At 44.3% G+C, this 25,187-nt stretch overlaps 3 protein-coding genes across 3 annotated transcripts; 1 reads left to right on the top strand and 2 right to left on the bottom strand.

Annotated features, from left to right (window-relative positions):
- Nucleotides 1–1,267: 1,267 nt before the first annotated feature.
- On the top strand, nucleotides 1,268–3,197 carry LOC311124035 (C-C motif chemokine 20-like). The gene is made up of 4 exons (XM_084198249.1): nucleotides 1,268–1,392; nucleotides 1,646–1,763; nucleotides 2,213–2,290; nucleotides 2,828–3,197. Exons 1-4 carry the CDS (start codon nucleotides 1,317–1,319, stop codon nucleotides 2,955–2,957), a joined length of 402 nt encoding a protein of 133 aa, XP_084054375.1. The 5' UTR covers nucleotides 1,268–1,316; the 3' UTR covers nucleotides 2,958–3,197.
- Nucleotides 3,198–3,469: 272 nt separating this feature from the next.
- Nucleotides 3,470–10,529, bottom strand: LOC311124036 (calcium-binding protein J-like). Its single transcript, XM_084198250.1, has 6 exons — nucleotides 10,450–10,529; nucleotides 10,147–10,244; nucleotides 9,879–9,989; nucleotides 4,184–4,325; nucleotides 3,838–3,952; nucleotides 3,470–3,632 (listed from the first exon to the last, which is right to left on the bottom strand). Exons 2-6 carry the CDS (start codon nucleotides 10,214–10,216, stop codon nucleotides 3,492–3,494), a joined length of 579 nt encoding a protein of 192 aa, XP_084054376.1. The 5' UTR covers nucleotides 10,217–10,244; nucleotides 10,450–10,529; the 3' UTR covers nucleotides 3,470–3,491.
- Nucleotides 10,530–11,045: 516 nt separating this feature from the next.
- On the bottom strand, nucleotides 11,046–12,471 carry LOC311124034 (C-C motif chemokine 4-like). The gene is made up of 4 exons (XM_084198248.1): nucleotides 12,314–12,471; nucleotides 11,941–12,052; nucleotides 11,729–11,806; nucleotides 11,046–11,508 (listed from the first exon to the last, which is right to left on the bottom strand). Exons 1-4 carry the CDS (start codon nucleotides 12,387–12,389, stop codon nucleotides 11,445–11,447), a joined length of 330 nt encoding a protein of 109 aa, XP_084054374.1. The 5' UTR covers nucleotides 12,390–12,471; the 3' UTR covers nucleotides 11,046–11,444.
- Between the last annotated feature and the right edge of the window lie 12,716 nt (nucleotides 12,472–25,187).

The following is a 25,187-nucleotide window of genomic DNA, read 5'->3' as shown; positions in this document are numbered from 1 at the left end:
TGTTACTGATGGTAGGCTTTGTTACTTTTGGTCCCAGCTCTCTGCAGGTCATTCACTAGGTCCCCCGTGTGGTTCTGGGATTTTTGCTCACCGTTCTTGTGATAATTTTGACCCCACGGGGTGAGATCTTGCGTGGAGCCCCAGATCGAGGGAGATTATCAGTGGTCTTGTATGTCTTCCATTTCCTAATAATTGCTCCCACAGTTGATTTCTTCATACCAAGCTGCTTACCTATTGCAGGTTCAGTCTTCCCAGCCTGGTGCAGGTCTACAATTTTGTTTCTGGTGTCCTTTGACAGCTCCTTGGTCTTGGCCATAGTGGAGTTTGGAGTGTGACTGTTTGAGGTTGTGGACAGGTGTCTTTTATACTGATAACAAGTTCAAACAGGTGCCATTAATACAGGTAACGAGTGGAGGACAGAGGAGCCTCTTAAAGAAGAAGTTACAGGTCTGTGAGAGCCAGAAATCTTGCTTGTTTGTAGGTGACCAAATACTTATTTTCCACCATAATTTGCAAATAAATTCATTAAAAATCCTACAATGTGATTTTCTGGATTTTTTTCTCTCAATTTGTCTGTCATAGTTGACGTGTACCTATGATGAAAATTACAGGCCTCTCTCATCTTTTTAAGTGGGAGAACTTGCACAATTGGTGGCTGACTAAATACTTTTTTTCCCCACTGTACATGACAGCTAAACACTCACTGATCAACAAACCTTTTCATGTCAATGTGGGGTGATGTTACTCTGTTTGGGAAACAAAATGCATACTGCAGTGAAGTCGAGGGGAGCCTGAGTTGGCCTTCAGCATGCAACCGTCTGTCAGCCCAACAATTCATTTGGCCTAGATGTCCGTACCTCTAGATTAAGTCCCTAGATTTGTAAGGACACTACTGTATGTATATCAGTCAAAACACACACCATTCAAGCACCTTTAGGTAAGCACCGTTGATATGACCTTTACCAGGTTATCTGACTGACAACAAATTAGCATACAGCAACAACCAGTGCAACAACGGATATAGGCCCGAACTAAACAGGTCATGTGAACAGGTCATGGACAGTGGTAGAGAACAACATTAACACAATATCTGTGTCACTAAACTTCCCCGTTAGCATCTCTGTCAGCCATGATGCAGAGATGGGCTTCCTGTCCTCAATTTAGTAACCACAGGTTAGGAGTGTATGACATGATTGACACGTATCAGTATCATCCACAAACGCACACATGCACACATCTATTTGTAGGGGTATATACAGTAGGATCAGTCAGTAGGTGTGTTTTGTGAATATTTTCTGGTCCTACGTACCATCACCATGGCTCCCAGATACCTGGAGACAATCCTTTTTCTCTGCTGCGTTGTGACCATGTTCAGTTCTACCTCAGCTGCATGTAAGTTTACCTGGTAACCAATTGACCTGTTTAAGAGTTTGCCCATGTATATGTACCACTTTTGTTTTACCAAGGTCTGATAAGGTCTAGCTGTGAGACCTGCCAACTCTGTTTTGGGGTCATATTGGTTAGGTTAGATCAGATTAGAAGCTTATATTGTAGATCCCAGAATAGATTACAGTGAAATAACATTTTACATTGGTCTGCATGTGTGTGTGGCATGTGGCTGACTGATGTTTGTGTATGTGTTCAGATGGTCCTAGGAAACTTTACTGTTGTGTGGAGTACCAAGAGAAGCCTGTACCCTACCAGCAGATAAAAGGCTACAAACTACAGAGCTCCAAGGAGGTGTGCAACATCAACGCTATCATGTAAGCCCTGAACAAAGTATACACACACACACTTTGACCATACTCTTAGAATGTATGCTCATATTTTGTCATCTCTATGAGGTTAAGGTTTAAAGCTACAGTCCTTAATTGAAACAATAACAAAGCCTAAAAAGCTGGGGTATAGGCCTGGAGAAATGTAACCTCTCTCAAATTCATAGACAGAGCTATGAATGCAAGGACTGACCATCCACAATATACAAACTATAGTTTTAACCATGTTGAGGCTATATTGTTTACTTTACATTTACATTGTTTACAAAACAAGCTAATATTTTGGGTTCTGATGGGGTATAACAGGTGAACTAAACTCATGAGGCATTTCTAAGTTATATTCTTCAATAATAAATGGGTATATATCATTAATTTGTAAGTCCAAAAATGTATGTAGCAACTAAGAATTCTAGCTTTAAGTGTGTTTTCTGTTGTAGCTTCTATACCTTGAAGAACAAAAAGGTATGCGCCAGTGTTAAGGACGAATGGGTGAGGAAGGCTCTGGCTCGTCTCAGGTACACAAACACACTCCTCTTAAGACACAGATGCTGCTTATCAACTGTAACACCAGTGTTACACTAGTGTATACTCCTTTATGTTATACCAGGGAAATTGTGTTTTCATAGCTAGTGCTGACAGTGAGGACTTGTGAAGAGCAGAATCAACAACCTCTGCATAATCAAAACAGTTGCTTTGTGATGTGTTAAAGTTCAAATTAGCCACTGTTAAGTACCAGTGGCCTTGCTTTGGCCCCAAGTGAGAGCAGGTCCGCCGGAGCTATGGCCCAGTGAGACAAATGGTGCCGGCCCTCGTAGATAAAAACAGAAAAGTCTGAGCCTTTTGGGTAAAACACTGTGGTAAATCCTGTATGGAAATTTTCCAAAAGCATTCTCACTTTAACTACACACACCAAAATGTCTCAGAACTACAAATACACCAAAACTACAAATACAGCAGTTACAAGACTGGATGTCAATCGAACTTGCCATACGGGTTTTACGCCATGTACAAACTACTGCCTTCCTGAGTTTCATATTCTGTGTTATATGCAGCTTCAAACTGAAGAAGATGTCTGGCAGCAACACTGTGACGGGCAAAACCCCCCACCCCGATCTGAAAGGAACATTCAACCACAGCAACACAACATTCTCCAACATCACCAGTAATCACAACATTCAGTAATGTGGCCATATGATGCAGATATTATTTTAAAATATAATGCATTGCATTGCATTAGTTCTGACGTTTACTGTTGTTAATGATTGTAGTACTATATTCATGCTTAAGCTTACAGGTGTCCTCTGATTCCACAATATAAGCTATTTTAGTCAAAGGCTTCAATGAGTTCTATTTTTCAACATTTAAATGTTGAATGTGTGTTTCTTTTAAGGTCGGCAGAAATAAAGAATTTGATATATTGCCAGCCTTGATTATTTCTTTGAGTCACATTACTGTAGAACTAGAGCTGACAATGGCATGGACATTAGTTGTGAATGTGATTGTGAATTGAAACATAGATCAACAGTGCAGTGCAGTGCAAAACCATAAACCATCATGACTTCAAATGGCCACCTGATTCACTGAGACAAACCAAGAGCTTGGGAAAATTACTGTATATTTAATCATTTTGAATTATATAAAGCCAATTTATACAATTTTCTCAATTCAGTTAAAGCACAACAAATCCATCATATTATGAGGTGCGTGTATTTGTGTTTAGAAGACGCCGTAGCACATCTGCTGGAAGGTGTCCATGCGTGCCACCTCACAGATGATGTCACCGGTGGCCGTGTCCTTGTCGTCCTCGCTCTCGAGAGGCTTGGGGACCGGGGTGCCCTGCTTAAGGTCATACATCAGCTGGAGGGGACACAACAGTTACAATACAGACCAATATAATCACAATATAGGCCTAGACACAAAATAAACAGGGACACACTCATCCTCTGTTGTGCAATACAAGCTAACAAGGTTTTAGTTGTAAGTAGATGCAAAAACATCACATCACCGCTTCTAATAATATGTCCAAAACAGGTGAAACAATTCCATTATGTGTGTACTCTACCTGGAGGTACTCCTCAAAGTTGATGGACTTGTAGTTGTCCTTGTCTGCCGTATTAAACATCTCTTTTCTGGCCTCCATAGTTGATGCATCATTGACCATGTTCAGAGAAGCGCAACTGTCAGGGGGTAGAGGGAGGTGTCTGTGCTAGCAGTACACACTTTATTCAAGTGTGATGGTTTAAAACCATGACAGAGACTCATAATAAGACTACTAGTAGGCCTACCTCATTATTGTAGATGGAATTTGTATATGTGCTGCCACCTACAGCCACCTAGCCTTCAGCTAAATATCACTGAGTAGCCACATGACATCAAAAGTCACATCTGAATGTCCTATGTTCACTCACAACTCGCTGAAGTCCAGCAGGCGGTCTTTGTTGGTGTCAAAAATCTCAAACTGCCGTCTCAGGTTGAGCAGGTCATCAGCTGTCCAGTGGGGAAACTTGTTCTTCAGATCCAACACACTGGTGTTCCAGTCATAGCTATACTCTGCACGCAGGCAGATACACATGGGTTACATTTATAAAACACAGCAGGCCAAATAATCCACACAAGTAGGCCTTCTAGCTATGTAGGCTATCTTGGTACGCTCTAATGTTAGCTTGTTTGCATTGCATGATGGTATAGCCAAAGATGATTTAGTATGTATAGCCTAGTTATCCCATTCATAGACGCTAACTCCCTTTAGCGCCTATTGACGATAGTATCGGGGGAGTTTTGTTAAGAGCCCAGACACTTGCTCTAAAAGTTAACCCTCATCGCTTGCGGTACGGTTTTGGAAACATAAGGAACATATCTTTCATATCATCAAGATTTTAAAAAAAGTACAATTACTACACACCATTATAGGGTTAGGGTTCCCACACGGCCATATTTCCATGTTACAGCGCTTGTTTATGGAAAACAGACGGAAGTGAGTCAACTCTTTCACCACAGATGAGAAAGTGCGACATCGGCAGATGTGGTGGATTGAGACGCATCCAATGCAAAAAAACAGATCTCTTAATTTAAACTGAAGCATTTTGATGGGGTTTATTTTATTATGTTACTTAGATTGACGTATGTCAATCGACTCTATGTGGTTAACTTGCCTCCTCCCCGTCATCTACACTGATTGAAGTGGATTTAACAGGCGACATCAATAAGGGATCATAACTTTGACCTGGATTCACCTGGTCAATCTATATCATGGAAAGACCAGGTGTTCCTAATGTTTTGTACACGCAGTGTATACAGTATGTGATTATTGAAAAAATCTGTAAGTTTGCTTTAATATCATCCTAAATTAAGATATTATATTATTTTGCTATATCGAATGAATTTATATAACACTACTTTCCATGATGTGGACAGTACTATATGTGTTATTACATTACACAAGCTGACATTTTGACCACATCGAATTGGGGGGAATTACAGTGCCTTCAGAAAGTATTCATACCCATTGACTTATTCCACATTTTGTTATGTTACAGCTTGAATTCAAAATGGATTAAATATATTTTTTTTACACAGATTTGTTTCTACACTCAATACCCCATAATGGCAAAGTGAAAATATGTTTTTAGAAAATGTTTACTAATTTATTGAAAATGAAATACAGAAATATCTAATTTACATAAGTATTCACAGCCCTGAGTCAATACATGATAGAATCACCTTTGGCAGCGATTACAGCTCTGAGTCTTTCTGGGTAAGTCTCTAAGAGCTTTGCACACCTGTACTGTACAATATTTGCACATTATTATTTTTAAAATTCCTCAAGCTCTGTCCAGTTGGTTTTTGATTATTGCTAGACAGCCATTTTCAAGTCTTGCCATAGATTTTCAAGCCGATATAAGTCAAAACTGTAACTAGGCCATTCAGGAACATTCAATGTCGTCTTGGTAAGCTACTCCAGTGTATACTTGGCCTTGTGTTTTAGGTTATTGTCCTGCTGAAAGGTGAATTTGTCTCCCAGTGTCTGTTGGAAAGCAGAATGAACCATATTTCCCTCTAGGATATTGCCTGTGCTTAGCTCTATTCCATTTACTTTTATCCTAAAAAACTCCCTAGTCCTTGCCGATGACAAGCACTACCCATAACATGATGCAGACACCGCCATGCTTGAAAATATTTAGAGCGGTACACAGTGATGTGTTGTGTTGGATTTGCCCCAAACATAACCAGATTTTTTGCAGTTTTACTTTAGTGCCTTATTGCAAACAGGATGCATGTTTTGGAATATTTTGTACAGGCTTCCTTCTTTTCACTCTGTCATTTAGGTTAGTATTGTGGAGTAACTACAATGTTGTTGATCCATCCTCAGTTTTCTCCTATCACAGCCATTAAACTCTGTAACTGTTTTAAAGTCACCATTGGCCTCATGGTGAAATCCCTGAGCGGTTTCCTTCCTCTCCGGCAACTGAGTTGGGAAGGACACCTGTATCTTTGTAGTGTAATAAAAAAAATCACCATGCTCAAAGGGATATTCAATGTCTGCTTTTTTTTGTTCACCCATCTACCAATAGGTGCCCTTCTTTGCGAGGCATTGGAAAACCTCCCTGATCTTTGTGGTTAAATCTGTGTTTGAAATTCACTGCTCAACTGAGGGACCTTAGAGATAATTGTGTATGTGGGGTACAGAGATGTCATTCAGAAATCATGTTAAACACTATTATTGCACACAGAGTGAGTCTATGCAACTTATTATGTGACTTGTTTAGCACTTGTTACTCCTGAAATTATTTAGGTTTGCCATAACAAAGGGGTTGAATACTTATTGACTCAAAAATTTCGAAAAACCATCATTCCACTTTGACATCATAGGGTATTGTGTGTAGGCCAGTGACACAAAATCTAAATTTTATCCATTTAAAATTCAGGCTGTAACAACAAAATGTGGAAAAAGTCAAGGGGTATGAATACTTTCTAAACGCACTGTACACATTATTTTGACCTCAGATTGGTGATGTTAGTAGAAAAGTTTATAGGCAACACGATGACACAAGATCAATTGCTTAAAACAGATCAATATCTTTGGTTTTGTACTGCTGATTTTGTCAACAGGGGGTCGCAGGACTTACAACTCAGCTATTATTTTATTTCTCAAATGGCACGGATAATTCGGGGCGGTCTCTCTATAAAAGTCGCTGGCCACACACCAATACTCTGATTTGACAGTCAAACTATCACTTAAATAGCAACCAACTGTTGTCACTGTTGATATCCTAAGGCGGGTTGTGATTCGTTGAAGTTAACTATCAGAAAAAGTGGTTTGTTCCCTTTTCCATGATGGCAGCCTCCCGAAATCAACATCCGCCATTCCAAAATATAGATAGAAGACTTCAACAAATTGTCATCTAATCAACCATGTATAGGTTATTCCAAGTTTCCGTGTGGCCTTTGTATAATGTACGTTTATACAACGCATACTACCCAAACGTTTTGCCCCCGTTCTATTGAGTTCAACGTGTAATGATATGAATGATTAACAAGAAAGTGTTGTTACGTTACACTTGCCGCGTTGGCGATCCACTTCAATCAAAACGCAACACTTAAAAATGTAGCTTGTCTTCTACAAGTTGTCCTCTACCAGTGATATACAAATTATTCCCAGATTCTGTATGGTTTTTGAGCTGTGTTAGTTTTAACAGGACGTGCAACCTGATCCCCCCCTCGCTCTATTGATTTGAACTTGATATCGATATGAGTAATTGACAAAACAGTGTTGCGTTTCCCTTTCTGTTTTGGCGACCCCCGTATCAAAATTCAACATTGAAATGTAGCTGACTATCTTCTGCAGGTTGTCCTCTAACCTGTGATGTAAAAAATACCTCCAGTTTCCATGTGGTTTTTTAGTTGTGTTAGTTTCAACAGCATGTACAACCTGATTTCCTCCCTAATCAATATGAGTGATTTATTGTCAATTGTCAAAACAACAGGGTTTTTGGTGCATGTGCAGTTTATAAGGTGCTCGTTTAAAAAAATACAAGTAATATGATTACTATTGTTGTGTAGATAATACATTTTAATGTTTAGGTTTTCAATCTATCACAAACTGTTTCTGCATATTGGTTATTGATTTGGACACTTTAAAACTGTGTTTTGACATTGGGCTATTTATTAAAATGTCTTGTCAACAGGAAGCAGCGACAGCATAATTTTCAACAAAAGTTTTAGGAATATAAATGGAACTTTCAACATTAATTTCCAATGGTATGAGTCTAAAAACGTGCTGTGATTGATTTAATTCATGATATACCAGAATTCACCAACATGGGTTTGCCCTGCCTACGTTTAGATGGAGTATTTGGCTGTTAAGGCTGTATTTCTTCATTATTTTATAGTCCTAGTTAAAATCTCTCTAATGAAAAACGTTTTTTTTCATGATTATTGTATTTATTATTATTGTATTTAACATTTTCTGTGTGTCCCTGATATCACTTTCCACCCTGTTACTATGTAGTAATTCTCCTTTTAGAAAACAGCCCCTTCCCACAATGACATCAAGTTCAGGAAGTATCATAATTTTTTGGGTGGGAAAGCAATGCAACACAAAATATATACACTATATGACCAAAATTATGTGGACACCTGCTCGTCAAACATCTCATTCCAAAATTCCAAAAACAATGGGCATTAATATGGAGTGGGTCCCCCCTTTGCTGCTATAACAGCCTCCACTCTTCTGGGAAGGCCTTCCATTAGATGTTGGAACATTGCTGCGGGGACTTGCTTCCATTCAGCCACAAGAGCATTAGTGATGTCGGACACTGATGTTGGGCGAGTAGGCCTGGCTCGCAGTCGGCGTTCCTATTCATTCCAAAGGTGTTCGATAGGGTTGAGGTCAGGGCTCTGTGCAGACCAGTCAAGTTCTTCCACACCAATCTCGACAAACCATTTTTGTATGGACCTCAATTTGTGCGCGAGGGCATTGCTGAAACAGGAAAGGGCCTTCCCCAAACTGTTGCCACAAAGTTGGTGATGTTGAAGCGTGATTCATCACTTCAGAGAATGCGTTTCCACTGCTCCAGAATCCAATGGCGGCGAGCTTTACACCACTCCAGCCGACACTTGGCATTGCGCATGGTGATCTTAGGCTTGTGTGCGGCTGCTCTGCCATGGAAACCCATTTCATGAAGCTCCCACGACGAACAGTTCTTGTGCTGACGTTACTTCCAGAGGCAGTTTGGAACTCGGTAGTGAGTGTTGCAACCGAGGACAGACAATTTTTACGCGCTACACGCTTCAGCATTCGGTGGTCCAGTTCTGTGAGTTTGTGTGGCCTACCATTTCGGGGCTGCTGTTGTTGTTGCTAGACGTTTCCACTTCACAATAACAGCACTTACAGTTGACCGGGGCAACTATAGCAAAGCAGAAATTTGACGAACTGACTTGTTGGAAAGGTGGCATCCTAGGACGGTGCCTCGTTTAAAGTCACTAAGCTCTTTAGTAAGGCCATTCTACTTCCAATGTTTGTCTATGGAGATCGCATGGCTGTGTGCTCAATTTTATACACCTGTCAGCAACGGGCGAGGCTGAAATAGCCAAATCCACAAATTTGAAGGGGTGTCCACATACTTTTGTATTTATAGTGTATATACACTCGGTTGTATCTATTTTTCCATGTTTCATAATGCTAGTCTGTTTGTCTAACTCATACATTTCCACCCTGTTGTTAGGCTAAATTATAGAGAAAATTAATCAAATTTCAAAAATGTTAAATACATTTCATATATACATTAAAATCCTATTCAAGTGTTTACCATTATGATAGCTTAATCTCAATCACCCACAGTGCTATGGCTAATTTAGGTTACAAATTTCAACCCGGTTAGGATTATGCAATGACTGTATAGGATTAATTTTATGCAACTAACAGGGCTTTAACATTATGCAATGACTGTATGGGATTAATTTTATGCACCTAACAGGAATTTAAGTGCCTGAGTTTGACCAATTTGTTTTTCTTGAAAGTCAAACATGTCCTATTTCTAATAGAATATGTAAAAAATGTAAAATATATAATTTTCCCCAAAAAATTATGAGGTCCAAACTCACTGTCAAATTTGGCGGTCTCTTTGATAGAGTGGATCCTCTGCTGGATCATGTCATATGTGTAGCGCAGATTAATCTCATGCATTTCCATTGCAAAATTCATCTCGTCAGAGTCTGGTGTGGCGTTTGGAAACAAGAATGGTAAACCAGCCATGCACAGGTTACTAATTTAGCTAGCTAGCTAACGTTAACTAGCTAGCTATGTACGTTAACTGTTACGTGTTAGCTAGATAGCGAACGTTAGCTAGCTACTAAAGGTTGTTGACATTACCTTCATTGAAATCAGGATCAACATAACTTTCTGGCTCTTTCACCAGTGGATATGACAATGACATCCCCATCTTGCAAACTACCCTGGCTAGTTTGCACCTGTCAAGAATACAAGTACAGTACATTTAGGATAGCTGTTAACTGCTGGCCAACTACAGTAGATTAGTAAGTAGCTAGCTAGGTACGTTAACGGTTCCAACTAGTGTATTTTGCATAATCTTTTGAATAATTTTGCTCGCTATTTATTTAGCGAATAACACGATATCTAACTTAGCTAGCTAACGTTATACATTTCTCATCAAACCTCTGTTTCACTTCATTTGATAGACAGGCTCCAGGTGAAATTTAAATAATTTCACTAGCTAGATGGTTAGCTAGCAAGCAAATTACTAGCAACGGTCTGAAAGGTCAGTTTGGAATTTCAGATTTTTGAAAGTAAACGTCAGAATGTCGCGTGTCAAAAAGCCGGTTGATCTAGAAGCTTTTATTCCCTTCATCTAATTTCCTTCACCTGACTGATGTGCAGGACACAACATATTTCCACAGAGTTTTCATTTCTGTTAGGCGTCCACCATATTGCATCAACTATAATGCAACCCTAGAACCTAATGAAACTTCGAAGTCAGTGTAAATGAAAGAGAAGAAATAAGGAAAGGTCACTGTCGACAATTGCACAATGTCAAACGATACGTGTTCATACATGTTGAAGGCAAGCTGCAATGCTACGTTGAATCCGCCTGGTGGCGACAACAATCCATAAGTAGAGGCGATTCAGCCAAAGTGTGGTTCAGTATGAAGAAATTAGTATATGGAGTATAAAGCCAATTCATCCATGCAAATGGAGAATTTACAATACGCAGGACTCGTTTTTATAACGCAATGACTACGGGATTGATTATAAGATGGGATAGCAAGGGATTCCGTTGTTTTATTTTGTATAAATATTTGACATACATTCTTACATCTCCATTCTCCATTGGAGCTTTTATTTAAATTTGGAAATAGGCTGTTAACCTTTGACTTTAAGATATACATCACATGACTGAACTGCATGTTAATAGCATATAGCAAACTGCATTTCATACAAAGCCATTCACTCCACATTTAACACCCAATAAATATTTCAACTGGCAATAAATAATAAATACACCAGCTTTTCTCACAATATCTAAATGGCTTTAAATATACCTTCTATAGCATAAATAATTTAATTTAAAAGTTGATAATTTCAATTACAGGTTTAAACAATGCTATCCCTCAAGTTCAGCCAGTGATGATGATGATGATGAAGAACGTCCTCTATGGGGAGGTGGTGGGGGAGGTGGTGGTGGTGTTCTGTGTGTTCAGTAATCTTCTGGACATCCTAGAAGAAACAGCAGCACAGTGAGCATTTCAACGTCTTTCCTTCAACCATTTATTTATTTTACACCCAGTCTTTTCTCTTATGGCCTTTGTGCAAGTCTTTGTGCAGGTCACCTACTCTAGCCAGCCATGAAAATACGTAACAGTGAGTATTACACTATGTATATGAATGAATATGACTGACTATTGATCACTCATTGGGTATATTGTTGATGACTTACTCCAGCTGAAAGAATGTGTGTCGAACCCAGGCCTCTTTCCAATGGCTGCAGATGATCTCTCCATCTTCAGTCTCGAAGCTATGTGGAACACAAGATGACAACATTTAGACAACTGTCCTACTCTTGTCCTAACTCATTCATCTGACTGGAGGTTGTAAATGTGGGCCTATACATTTTATTTGTGAAGTTCTGTTGGGATGGGAGGTTCTTACATGACAGCATTGACGCAGGGAAGGGCCTTTTTCTGAATTCTGGCGCCTATGATGGGTAATGTGATTTTCTGCCTGGAGACCTCTGTGCAGCAGTTGTGAACCTTGTTTGCATCTGAAGAATTAAAGAAGCATATGTGGTTTAGGATAAAATGTTTTAACCCACCACCACCACCCCGCTCTAATATCTAATTTTATTCCAGAAAATATTGTATTTACAGAGTTAATAAAACACATACTTTGGGCTAAACCAATAACTTTGCCAAGGGTTTCAGATCTCTTGGCATTATCTTAGTTGTTAGATGAACAGATGCAAAGTTGTTGGGTCAAGTCCAACATATCCCCCAAATTCACTACATCAGTAAACTGTACTTACCAGTGTCAGTGGCCGTTAACGAGAGAATGACAGCGAAGAGAGCGAGGCACGCCATTGGTCCGTAGCACAGCTGCATGGTTGCTATAGAGATGTTCTGTAGTGTTCTCAACTGTGTTCTTGTCTGATTCAGAAGGCTAGAACCGGCTGGAGGAGAGGAGATGACTGATCTTTCTTGACCAGAGCCTCAGCTTTTAAACCCTAAAAAGAGGAACCTGATCTAGTCTGTCCGGATCTGTGTTTTTTTTTCAGAGTGAGGGGGACGGGGGGGGGAAACACCCATGAGTGCTTCTGCTTAGTCAGACGTTTCCTGTAAAGATTGCATAATTAAGACCAAGGTGTGCTGATTGAATGATGGTCAGGCCGCTGGCTAGATGGATTCAGGCCTATGGATTTCTCTAGTGTTGGAAAATTTAGCATTTATGTTGGATTTAGGTTAGGGGATGGTTCTTTCATGAGTCCTATAGGGACCTGAATGTGCACGGCCTAGTCCATTGAATCAAAACAAACCCAGGGCTAGGGATTCAGTGGTGAAAATCATATTTGTGGTTAGAAAGTGCCAAGTCCTTTCTACCATGACCAGATTGTGATGTCCGCTGTGCAGCGTTTGGTACTTGGGGTCTGTGTGTGTGTGTATGCACTACACAAAATGTGTAGAATAGCAGGGAATTAGCTTTTAAAAAATTCTCGGCCTCATTGCAAAATATGCAGAATAGTATGACATTAGCTATAAAACTGCAAATTTTTCTATATGTCCCATGGCAAAATGTATAGAATTGCAGGAAATTAGCCCTTGCTCAGACCTTGCAGGTGGGCCCCGCGAAACTGCGGTATGCCACTTTGTGTATTTGTATGTGAATGTGTGGCATGGTGGGGTGACGAGGTCCAAACGTGAAGATGTCAGCAGATGTGTTTGGGTATGCTGTGAGGTCATGAGATCATGTGCTGGTGACTGCACACATTTCCTCAGTCCTCCTTCCTCCTCTCCCGCCCGCCCTCCCCCCTCCCTCTTTCCATCCTTCCTCCCTCCATCCAGATCGGACCATTGCGGTCAGAGCAGGAAAGAGAAAAGAGGAAGAAAGAGGGAGAGTCTTCCGTTCCCTGAAACCAAGTGCACCAGCCTCAGACCACACCAATCCTTTGGGGAAGTTGGGTATGGTTGGCCTAGGGCAGGGAAGGGCAACTTTGATAGGGGTGGGGGACATAAAAAATCAGAACTCATCATGAGGGGCCGCAGTTGCTCGCGGGTCTGCGTACCCACATCCATACCCCCCCACATTGCGAGCAAAACATTTTAGTGTCCTCCCTCTTGACAGCTCAGATAAAATTTGAGTTAATTTTGTGCAATTCTACACATTTTGCCATGGGGTGTAGAGAAAATGTTGCAGTTTTAAAACAAGTTTGCTGCAATTCTACACATTTTTCCATAGGCTGGAGAGAAATGTTTGCAGTTTTTAATTTGATATCTGAGTGAGACTGACTATCAAAATATTTGTTTTGTTAGCCAGGTTGGTAATTCAACCATAATAACAAGTTTAGATAGACTGTCAGTGACTGGCATAAAATGTAAAAACTGGCATAAAATGTAAATAACAAGAGAAAAACAGCAGATGCACAACCACATTTCGAAATTGCAGCTTGTGTAGTCTACTATTCTAACTCGCAACAGTAAGTTGAGACCCCGACTGAGTAAATAATCATAAATAATAATGATCCGAGGGCCTTCAAATGGTCCACGGGCGGCTAGTTGCCCATCTAGGGGAAGCTGCTTACCACCACCAGCATCTCATCGGGCAGAAAGGTTCACCTCAACAGTGAATATGGATGATGTATTTTTGCAGTGTGCAGACTGCACTCTTCTGAGCGAAAATATGGCTTTGTGGATAAAAAGGCAACTCATAGTATATGCCGAAACGTATTGCCTTACGCTATTGAGATGCATCCGTCCCATTGATTTCCTTAGAGACAGCGCTGTGTCTGTTTGTGTCACATATGCGTTTGGCGTGACAGGAAACAGGTCGATGGTGTGGGTATTGAGTCACACGTTCGGCCCCCTGGGTTGGATAGTCATGCCTTTCAGGGCACGGCCTGTCTTCAGACTGCATTGGGCAAGGTGTTTTTGGTTGTTGTTGTGGTTGTTGAATAATATAATAATTCAGATAAAGTGCACCCTGAAATGGTGAAAGACAAATTACCAATGTCTTGAATTAATGTTTGAAAATGCCCTCATTCTCTAGTTCTGCATTGTGAATGAAAAGCAGAAGTAGGCCTAAACTTTACCAGCAGTTTGGTCATTCAGATCCGTTTAGCTGAATTAAGGCTATTGCAAAAGTCTTAAGTTTATGAATTAGAAAGAAAATAGAGAGTGTAACAACAGAAGTTCTGCTTTTTTCATGCATTCTCTAAATCCCCATTCATAATCCAGAGTTTGGTCATTGCCAATTTATTAGAGCTTGACCTATCTCTTACCTGGGAATGTCATGCTAGGTTTAGTTTAGATTTAGGTTTATTTTAACATCTTTGTAAATACAGTGTATGCTAAAAAAAATACATAAAATGTGATGTCGCATGCTGTCTAGCAAAGCCTGTATCAATGACTGATCATGACCAATGTTTTTTTGGCTGTGAGATGTAACCTCTCACATACTTCAGTTTAGGCAACTCTGTATTAATATATAGTATGTAGCATTCATCTGACCTGACCTCTATCCCACTACAGTCAGATTTCTAGAAAACCCTTTATTAATGACTGATGATGATGTATCATATCTAATGCTGTGTGATGGAAAAGTAGAAGTCTCTGTTAGCCAACTGAGGACCTGTAGCTCAGTTGGTAGAGCATGATAGCACTTGCAACGCCAGGATAGTGGTTTTGATTCCTGGGACCACACATACGTAAAATTATATGCACTCATGACTGTATGTCGCTTTGGATAAAAGCATCTGCTAAATGGCATACAGTACCAGTCAAAAGTTTGGACATACCTACTCATTCCAGGGTTTTTCTTTATTTTTACTATTTTCTACATTGTAGAATAATAGTGAAGACATCAAAACTATGAAATCACATATATGGAATGTTAAAAAAGTGTATAACAAATCAAATATATTTGAGATTTGAGATTCTTCAAATAGCCACCCTTTGCCTTGATGACAGCTTTGCACACTCTTGGCATTCTCTCAACCAGCTTCACCTGGAATGCTTTCCCAAGAGTCTTGAAGAAGTTCCCACATATGCTGAGCACTTGTTGGCTGCTTTTCCTTCACTCTGCGGTCCGACTCATCCCAAACCATCTCAATTGGGTTGAAGTCAGGGGCTTGTGGAGGCCAGGTCATCTGATGCAGCACTCCATCACTCTCCTTCTTGGTAAAATAGCCCTTACACAGCCTGGAGGTGTGTTGGGTCATTGTCCTGGTAGGTGTGGTGTGGAATCAGGCGCAGGACGCAGAAGTAAAGTCCAACAAAATACTTTAGTAGATCACACAAAAATAATCCAAAACCAGCCCGGAGGCGAGAAAAGCGCGCACAGGCGTACACAAACGGGCGCACTAAACAAGTGCGTAATCTTCTCCTAAAATACAAACAAGGAGGTAAGCTACAAAATAGCGCACCAAAATACAGGTAGCGCAGCAACACGACAAGGAACAATTACACACAACACCTAACTAACAACAAGGAACTAAATAGGGTGCTTAATGAGACATAACACAAAACAGGTGTGACAAACAGACAAAACCAATCAAACAAGAAACATAGAACGGTGGCAGCTAGTACTCCGGAGACGACGACCGCCGAAACCTGCCCGAACAAGGAGGAGGGGCCGCCTCGGCCGAAACCGTGACAGTACCCCCCCCTTGACGCGCGGCTCCAGCCGTGCGCCGCCCCCGGCCTCGGGGACGACCAGGAGGACGCGGAGCAGGGCGCGTAGGATGACCACGATGGAATTCGGTCAGCAGGGACGGATCCAGAATGTCCCTCCTCGGCACCCAGCACCGCTCCTCCGGACCGTACCCCTCCCACTCCACGAGATATTGGAGACCCCCCATCCGGCGTCTCGAATCCAGGATGGTCCGAACAGTGTACGCCGGAGCCCCCTCGATGTCCAACGGGGGCGGAGGAGTCTCCTCAATCTCAAAGTCCTGGAGTGGACCAGCTACCACCGGCCTGAGGAGAGACACATGGAACGAGGGGTTAATATTCTTGTAATCAATGGGCAGTTGTAACCTGTAACACACCTCGTTCAATCTCCTCAGGACTTTAAAAGGCCCCACAAACCGCCGACCCAGCTTCCGGCAGGGCAGGCGGAGGGGCAGGTTTCTGGTTGAGAGCCAGACTCGATCTCCAGGTGCGTACACTGGCCCCTCACTGCGGTGTAGGTCGGCGCTCGTCTTCTGTCGACGGATGGCTCGCTGCAGATGGACGTGTGCAGCGTTCCACGTCTCCTCCGAGCGCCGCACCCACTCATCCACAGCAGGGGCCTCGATCTGGCTCTCATGCCAAGGTGCCAGAACCGGCTGGTACCCTAACACACACTGGAAAGGGGTTAGTCTAGTGGAGGAGTGGCGGAGAGAGTTCTGTGCCATCTCGGCCCAGGGCACATATCTCGCCCACTCCTCCGGCCGGCCCTGACAATATGACCTCAGAAACCTACCCACATCCTGGTTGACTCGTTCGACCTGCCCATTACTCTCCGGGTGGTAACCCGAGGTAAGGCTCACCGAGACCCCCAACCGTTCCATAAAGGCTCTCCAGACTCTGGAGGTAAACTGGGGGCCTCGATCGGACACTATATCCTCGGGTACCCCGTAATGCCGGAAGACGTGAGTAAATAGAGCCTCAGCGGTCTGTAGGGCAGTAGGAAGACCCGGCATGGGAAGGAGACGACAGGCCTTCGAGAACCGATCCACAACGACCAGGATGGTGGTATTCCCTTGTGAGGAGGGAAGGTCGGTAACAAAATCCACCGAGAGGTGAGACCAGGGTCGTTGTGGAACGGGCAGGGGTTGTAATTTACCCCTGGGCAAGTGTCTGGGCGCCTTACACTGGGCACACACTGAGCAGGAGGAGACATAAACCCTCACATCCCTGGCTAATGTTGGCCACCAGTACTTTGTACTAAGGCAGTGCACTGTCCGGCCAATACCTGGATGTCCAGAGGAGGGTGACGTGTGAGCCCAATAAATCAGCCGATCCCGGACCTCGAGCGGGACGTACGTCCGATCCACCGGACACTGTGGAGGGCTAGGGTCGGTGCGTAATGCCCGCTCGATCTCCGCATCGACCTCCCACACCACCGGTGCCACCAGCCAAGACTCCGGTAGTATGGGAATGGGCTCCACGCACCTCTCCTCCGTGTCATACCGCCGGGACAGGGCATCTGCCTTCCCGTTCTGGGACCCAGGGATGTAAGTGATCTTGAACACAAACCGGGCGAGAAACATAGTCCATCGAGCCTGGCGAGGATTCAGTCTCCTAGCTGCCCGAATGTATTCCAGGTTACGGTGGTCGGTCAGAATGAGGAAAGGGTGTTGAGCCCCCTCAAGCCAATGCCTCCACACCTTTAGGGCCTGTACTACGGCTAACAGCTCCCTGTCCCCTACGTCATAATACCGCTCCGCCGGACTGAGCTTCTTAGAAAAAAAGCACAGGGGCGGAGCTTAGGTGGTGTGCCGGACCGTTGTGAAAGAACTGCCCCGATACCGGCCTCAGATGCGTCCACCTCTACTTGGAAGGGTAAAGCGGGATCCGGGTGCGCCAGCACTGGAGCCGAGGTAAACAGGTCCTTCAGTCTCCCAAAGGCCCTGTCCGCCTCAGCCGACCACTGCAAGCGCACCGGACCCCCCTTCAGAAGAGACGTTATGGGAGCTGCCACCTGTCCAAAACCCCGGATAAACCTCCGGTAGTAATTCGCAAAACCCAAGAACCGCTGCACCTCTTTAACCGTAGTTGGGGTTTGCCAATTACGCACGGCAGACACTCGGTCCACCTCCATTCTCACCCCTGACGCAGACAACTGGTAACCCAAAAAGGAGACTGACTCCTGAAAGAACAGACATTTCTCGGCTTTGACATACAGGTCATGCTCCAACAGTCTCCTCAATACCCTGCGCACCAGGGCTACATGCTCGGCCCGAGTAGAACTGTACACAAGAATATCATCTATGTACACCACTACTCCCTGCGCCTGCATGTCCCGGAAAATCTCATCTACAAACGATTGGAAGACTGATGGAGCATTCATTAACCCATATGGCATGACGAGATACTCGTAATGGCCGGAGGTAGTACTAAATGCTGTCTTCCACTCATCGCCCTCCCTAATGCGCACCAAGTTATATGCGCTCCTGAGGTCCAATTTTGTGAAGAACCGTGCCCCGTGTAATGACTCCGTCATGGTCGCAATCAGCGGGAGTGGATAACTATATTTCACAGTCACCTGATTGAGACCGCGGTAATCAATACACGGACGCAAACCTCCATCCTTTTTCTTCACAAAAAAGAAGCTTGAGGACGCGGGAGAAGTGGAGGGCCGTATGTATCCCTGTCTCAGAGACTCGGCAATGTAAGTCTCCATTGCCCTTTTCTCCTCCTGTGACAAAGGATACACATGGCTCCGCGGGAGCGCAGCTCCTGTCTGGAGGTCTATCGCACAATCCCCCTGTCTATGAGGCGGCAACCGTGCCGCTCTGGTCTTACTAAACACGAGTGCCAAATCCTCATACTCAGGCGGAATGTGCAGTGCTGGCATCTGGTTCGGGCTCTCCACCGAGGTCGCCCCTACGGAAACACCCAGACATAGCCCCTCACACTGAGCAGACCACCCTTTAAGAGCCTTCTCTCGCCACGAAATCGTAGGATCATGGGTAATCAACCAGGGAAGCCCCAGTACCACCGGATACGCAGGAGAGTCGATCAGATAGAGTTGAATCGTCTCCTCATGACCCCCCTGCGTCATCATCCTAAGTGGCGCCGTGACCTCCCTAATCAACCCAGATCCTAACGGACGACTATCTAAGGCATGTACAGGGAAGGGCTTATCGACTGGAAGGAGGGGAATCCCTAACTCAACACAGAATTTACGATCTACAAAATTCCCAGCTGCGCCTGAATCGACTAGCGCCTTATGCTGGGAACGAGGTGCAACCTGTGGGAAACAAACAGGTAATGTAATGTGTACGACAGAAAGCTCTGGGTAAGTAGGGCGCCTACTCACCTGGGAGGACTCCCCAATGTGTGACCTGCCATCTCCCTCACCAGGAGACCCTCCCCAGCACCTAGCCGCGGTGTGCCCTCCGCGGCCACAGTTGGTGCAGGAGACTGCCCCCCTCGGGCTCCTTCCTCTCCTCCCTCTAGCGCCAGCACCTCCAAGCTCCATCGGGCTCGGCTCGGAGGCGCTGGAGGGTGGAATGGGAGGCCCCCACCTGGGACGTCCGCGGGTCGCGAGCAGGGTGTCCAGCCGAATGGCCATGTCCACCAACTGGTCAAATGTTAGTGTAGTATCCCTGCACGCTAACTCTCTGCGGACGTCCTCCCGAAGGCTACATCTAAAGTGGTCTATGAGGGCCCTCTCATTCCACCCTGCATCTGCCGCTAGAGTCCGGAACTCCAGCGCAAACTCTTGAGCGCTCCTCATCCCCTGTCGGAGGTAGAATAGACGCTCCCCCGCCGCCTTCCCTTCTGGTGGATGGTCGAAGACAGCACGGAAGCGGCGGGAGAACTCCGCATAGGTGACTGTGGCGGCGTCTATTCCCCTCCATTCGGCGTTGGCCCACTCCAACGCCTTGCCGGTGAGACAGGAGATGAGGGCGGAAACGCTCTCGTATCCCGAGGGCGCCGGGTGTATGGTGGCAAGGTAGAGCTCCACTTGTAATAGGAACCCCTGACACCCGGCAGCGGTGCCGTCGTACGCCCTCGGGAGCGAGAGCCGAATCCCACTGGGTTCCGGTAGTTGGACGGGCGGGCTGTCCGATGGTGATGGTGCGATAGGTGGGGGTGTGGGTACCCCGCTGGTCTCCCATCGATGGAGGGTGTTCATGACGCGGTCCAAGGCGTGCCCGATTTGGTTGATACGATCCTCTTGACCACGAAGACGCTCCTCCATGCTGTCGGTGGGTGCTCCTGCTGATTCCATATGTGGTGTGTAATTCTGTCACGAGTTGCTGTAGGTAGGTGTGGTGTGGAATCAGGCGCAGGACGCAGAAGTAAAGTCCAACAAAATACTTTAGTAGATCACACAAAAATAATCCAAAACCAGCCCGGAGGCGAGAAAAGCGCGCACAGGCGTACACAAACGGGCGCACTAAACAAGTGCGTAATCTTCTCCTAAAATACAAACAAGGAGGTAAGCTACAAAATAGCGCACCAAAATACAGGTAGCGCAGCAACACGACAAGGAACAATTACACACAACACCTAACTAACAACAAGGAACTAAATAGGGTGCTTAATGAGACATAACACAAAACAGGTGTGACAAACAGACAAAACCAATCAAACAAGAAACATAGAACGGTGGCAGCTAGTACTCCGGAGACGACGACCGCCGAAACCTGCCCGAACAAGGAGGAGGGGCCGCCTCGGCCGAAACCGTGACAGTCCTGTTGAAAAACAAATGATAGTCCCACTAAGCCCAAACCAGATGGGATGGCGTATCGCTGCAGAATGCTATGGTAGCCATGCTGTTTATGTGTGCCTTGAATTCTAAATAAATCACAGACAGTGTCACCAGCAAAGCACCCCCACACAATAACACCTCCTCCTCCGTGCTTTACGGTGGGAAATACACATGCAGAGATAATCCGTTCACCCACACCGTGTCTCACAAAGCCACGGCGGTTGGAACCAAAAATCTCCAATTTGGACTCCAGACCAAAGGACAAATTTCCACCGGTCTAATGTCCATTGCTCGTGTTTCTTGGCCCAAGCAGGTCTCTTCTTCTTATTGGTGTCCTTTAGTAGTGGTTTCTTTGCAGCAATTCGGCCTGATTCACACAGTCCCCTCTGAACAGTTGATGTTGAGATGTGTCTGTTACTTGAACTCTGTGAAGCATTTATTTGGGCTGTAATTTCTGAGGCTGGTAACTCATATGAACTTATCCTCTGCAGCAGAGGTAACTCTGGGTCTTCCATTCCTGTTGTGGTCCTCATAAGAGCCAGTTTCATCATAGTGCTTGATGGTTTTTGCGACTGCACTTGAAGAAACTTTGAAAGTTCTTGAAATGTTCCGTATTGACTGACCTTCATGTCTTGAAGTAATGATGGAGTGTCGTTTCTCTTTGCTTATTTGAGCTGTTCTTGCCATAATATGGACTTGGTCTTTTATCAAATAGGGCTATCTTCTGTATACCCCCCCCTACCTTTTCACAACACAACTGATTGGCTCAAACGCATTAATTCCACAAATTAACTTTTAAGAAGGCACACCTGTTAATTGAAATGCATTCCTAGGGACTACCTCATGAAGCTGGTTGAGATAATTTTATATTTTTTATTTTATTTCACCTTTATTTAACCAGGTAAGCCAGTTGAGAACAAGTTCTCATTTACAACTGCGACCTGGCCAAGATAAAGCAAAGCAGTGCGATTAAAAACAACAACACAGAGTTACATATGGGGTAAAAAACACAAAGTCCAAAAATACAACAGAAAATATATATACAGTGTGTGCAAATGTAGCAAGGTATGGAGGTAAGGCAATAAATAGGCTATAGTGCAAAATAATTACAATTAGTATTAACACTGGAATGCTAGATGTGCAAGAGATTATGTGCAAATAGAGATACTGGGGTGCAAAAGAGCAAAATAAATAACAATATAGGGATGAGGTAGTTGGGTGGGCTAATTTCAGATGGGCTGTGTACAGGTGCAGTGATCGGTAAGGTGCTCTGACAACTGATGCTTAAAGTTAGTGAGGGAGATAAGAGTCTCCAGCTTCAGAGATTTTTGCAATTCGTTCCAGTCATTGGCAGCAGAGAACTGGAAGGAATGGCGGCCAAAGGAGGTGTTGGCTTTGGGGATGACCAGTGAGATATACCTGCTGGAGCGCAGACTACGGGTGGGTGCTGCTATGGTGACCAATGAGCTAAGATAAGGCGGGGATTTGCCTAGCAGTGATTTATAGATGGCCTGCAGCCAGTGGGTTTGACGACGAACATGTAGTGAGGACCAGCCAACAAGAGCGTACAGGTCACAGTGGTGGGTAGTGTATGGGGCTTTGGAGACAAATCGGATGGCACTGTGATAGACTACATCCAATTTGCTGAGTAGAGTGTTGGAGACTATTTTGTAAATGACATCGCCGAAGTCAAGGATCGGTAGGATAGTCAGTTTTACGAGGGCATGTTTGGCAGCATGAGTGAAGGAGGCTTTGTTGCGAAATAGGAAGCCGATTCTAGATTCTTAATGTGAATCTGGAAGGAGAGTTTACAGTCTAACCAGACACCTAGGTATTTGTAGTTGTCCACATACTAGGTCAGACCCGTCGAGAGTAGTGATTCTAGTCGGGTGGGCGGGTGCCAGCAGCGTTCGACTGAAGAGCATGCATTTAGTTTTACTAGTGTTTAAGAGCAGTTGGAGGCTACTGAAGGAGTGTTGTATGGCATTGAAGCTTGTTTGGAGGTTTGTTAACACAGTGTCCAATGAAGGGCCAGATGTATACAAAATGGTGTCGTCTGCGTAGAGGTGGATCTGAGAGTCACCAGCAGCAAGAGCGACATCATTGATATACACAGAGAAAAGTGTCGGCCCAAGAATTGAACCCTGTGGCACCCCCATAGAGACTGCCATAGGTCCAGACAACAGGCCCTCCGATTTGACACATTGAACTCTATCTGAGAAGTAGTTGGTGAACCAGGCGAGGCAGTCATTTGAGAAACCAAGGCTATTTAGTCTTCCAAAAAGAATGCGGTGGTTGACAGAGTCGAAAGCCTTGGCCAGGTCAATGAAGACGGCTGCACACTACTGTCTATTATCAATCGCGGTTATAATATCGTTTAGGACCTTGAGCGTGGCTGAAGTGCACCCATGACCAGCTCGGAAACCGGATTGCATAGCGGAGAAGGTACGGTGGGATTCGAAATGGTCGGTGATCTGTTTGTTAACTTGGCTTTCAAATACTTTCGAAAGGCAGGGCAGGATGGATATAGGTCTGTAACAGTTTGGATCTAGAGTGTCACCCCCTTTGAAGAGGGGGATGACCGCGGCAGCTTTCCAATCTCTGGGGATCTCAGACGTTATGAAAGAGAGGTTGAACAGGCTAGTAATAGGGGCGACAATTTCGGCGGCTAGTTTTAGAAAGAAAGGGTCCAGATTGTCTAGCCCAGCTGATTTGTAGGGGTCCAGATTTTGCAGCTCTTTCAGAACATCAGCTGTCTGAATTTGTGTGAAGGAGAAGCGGGGGGGGGCATGGGCAAGTTGCAGCGGAGGGTGCAGAGTTGGTGGCCGGGGTAGTGGTAGCCAGGTGGAAAGCATGGCCAGCCGTAGCAAAATGCTTGTTGAAATTCTCGATTATTGTAGATTTATCGGTGGTGATAGTGTTTCCTAGCCTCAGTGCAGTGGGCAGCTGGGAGGAAGTGCTCTTATTCTCCATGGACTTTACAGTGTCCCAAAACTTTTTGGAGTTAGTGCTACAGGATGCACATTTCTGTTTGAAAAAGTTAGCCTTTGCTTTCCTGACTGCTTGTGTATATTGGTTCCTAACTTCCCTGAAAAGTTGCATATCGTGGGGGCTATTTGATGCTAATGCAGTACGCCACAGGATGTTTTTGTGCTGGTCAAGGGCAGTGAAGTCTGAGGAGAATCAGAGGCTATATCTGTTCTTAGTTCTGTATTTTTTGAATGGGGCATGTTTATTTAAGATTGAGAGGAAATTACTTTTAAAGAACAACCAGGCATCCTCTACTGACGGAATGAGATCTGTATCCATCCAGGATACCTGGGCCAGGTCAATTAGGAAGGCCTGCTCGCTAAAGTGTTTTAGGGAGCGTTTGACAGTGATGAGGGGTGGTCGTTTGACCGCGGACCCGTTACGGACGCAGGCAATAAGGCAGTGATCGCTGAGATCCTGGTTGAAGACAGCGGAGGTGTATTTAGAGGGTAAGTTAGTCAGGATGATATCAATGAGGGTACCCATGTTTACGGATTTAGGGTTGTACCTGGTAGGTTTGTTGATAATTTGTGTGAGATTGAGGGCATCTAGTTTGGATTGTAGGATGGCCGGGGTGTTAAGCATATCCCAATTTAGGTCACCAAGCAGTACGAACTCTGAGGATAAATGGGGGGCAATCAATTCACATATGGTGTCCAGGGCACAGCTGGGGGCTGAGGGGGGTCTGTAGCAAGCGGCAACAGTGAGAGACTTATTTCTGGAAAGGTGGATTTTTAGAAGTAGAAGCTCAAACTGTTTGGGCACAGACCTGGATAGTATGATAGAGCTCTGCAGGCTATTTCTACAGTAGATTGCAACTCCACCCCCTTTGGCAGTTCTATCTAGACGGAAAATGTTATAGTTGGGGATGGAGATTTCAGAATTTTTGGTGGCCTTCCTAAGCCAGGATTCAGACACTGCTAGAACATCAGGGTTGGCGGAGTGTGCTAACGCAGTGAATAACTCAAACTTAGGAAGTAGACTTCTGATATTAACATGCAAGAAACCAAGGCTTTTGCGATTACAGAAGTCAACAAATGATAGCGCCTGGGGAGTAGGAGTGATACTGAGGGCTGCAGGGCCTGTGTTAGCCTCTACATCACCAGAGGAACAGAGGAGGACTAAATAAGGATACGGCTAAAGGCTTTAAGAACTGGTCTTCTAGTGCGTTGGGTACATAGAATAAAGGGGGCAGATTTCCGGGCGTTGTAGAAAAGATTCAGGGCATTATG

Source organism: Coregonus lavaretus (genome assembly GCF_964263955.1).
Source record: "Coregonus lavaretus genome assembly, contig: HAP1_SCAFFOLD_1993, whole genome shotgun sequence".
In the NCBI taxonomy this organism is placed as follows: Eukaryota; Metazoa; Chordata; class Actinopteri; order Salmoniformes; family Salmonidae; genus Coregonus; species Coregonus lavaretus.
Note: the sequence above shows the minus strand (reverse complement) of the source record. Positions and strands in the feature narration are given on the sequence as shown.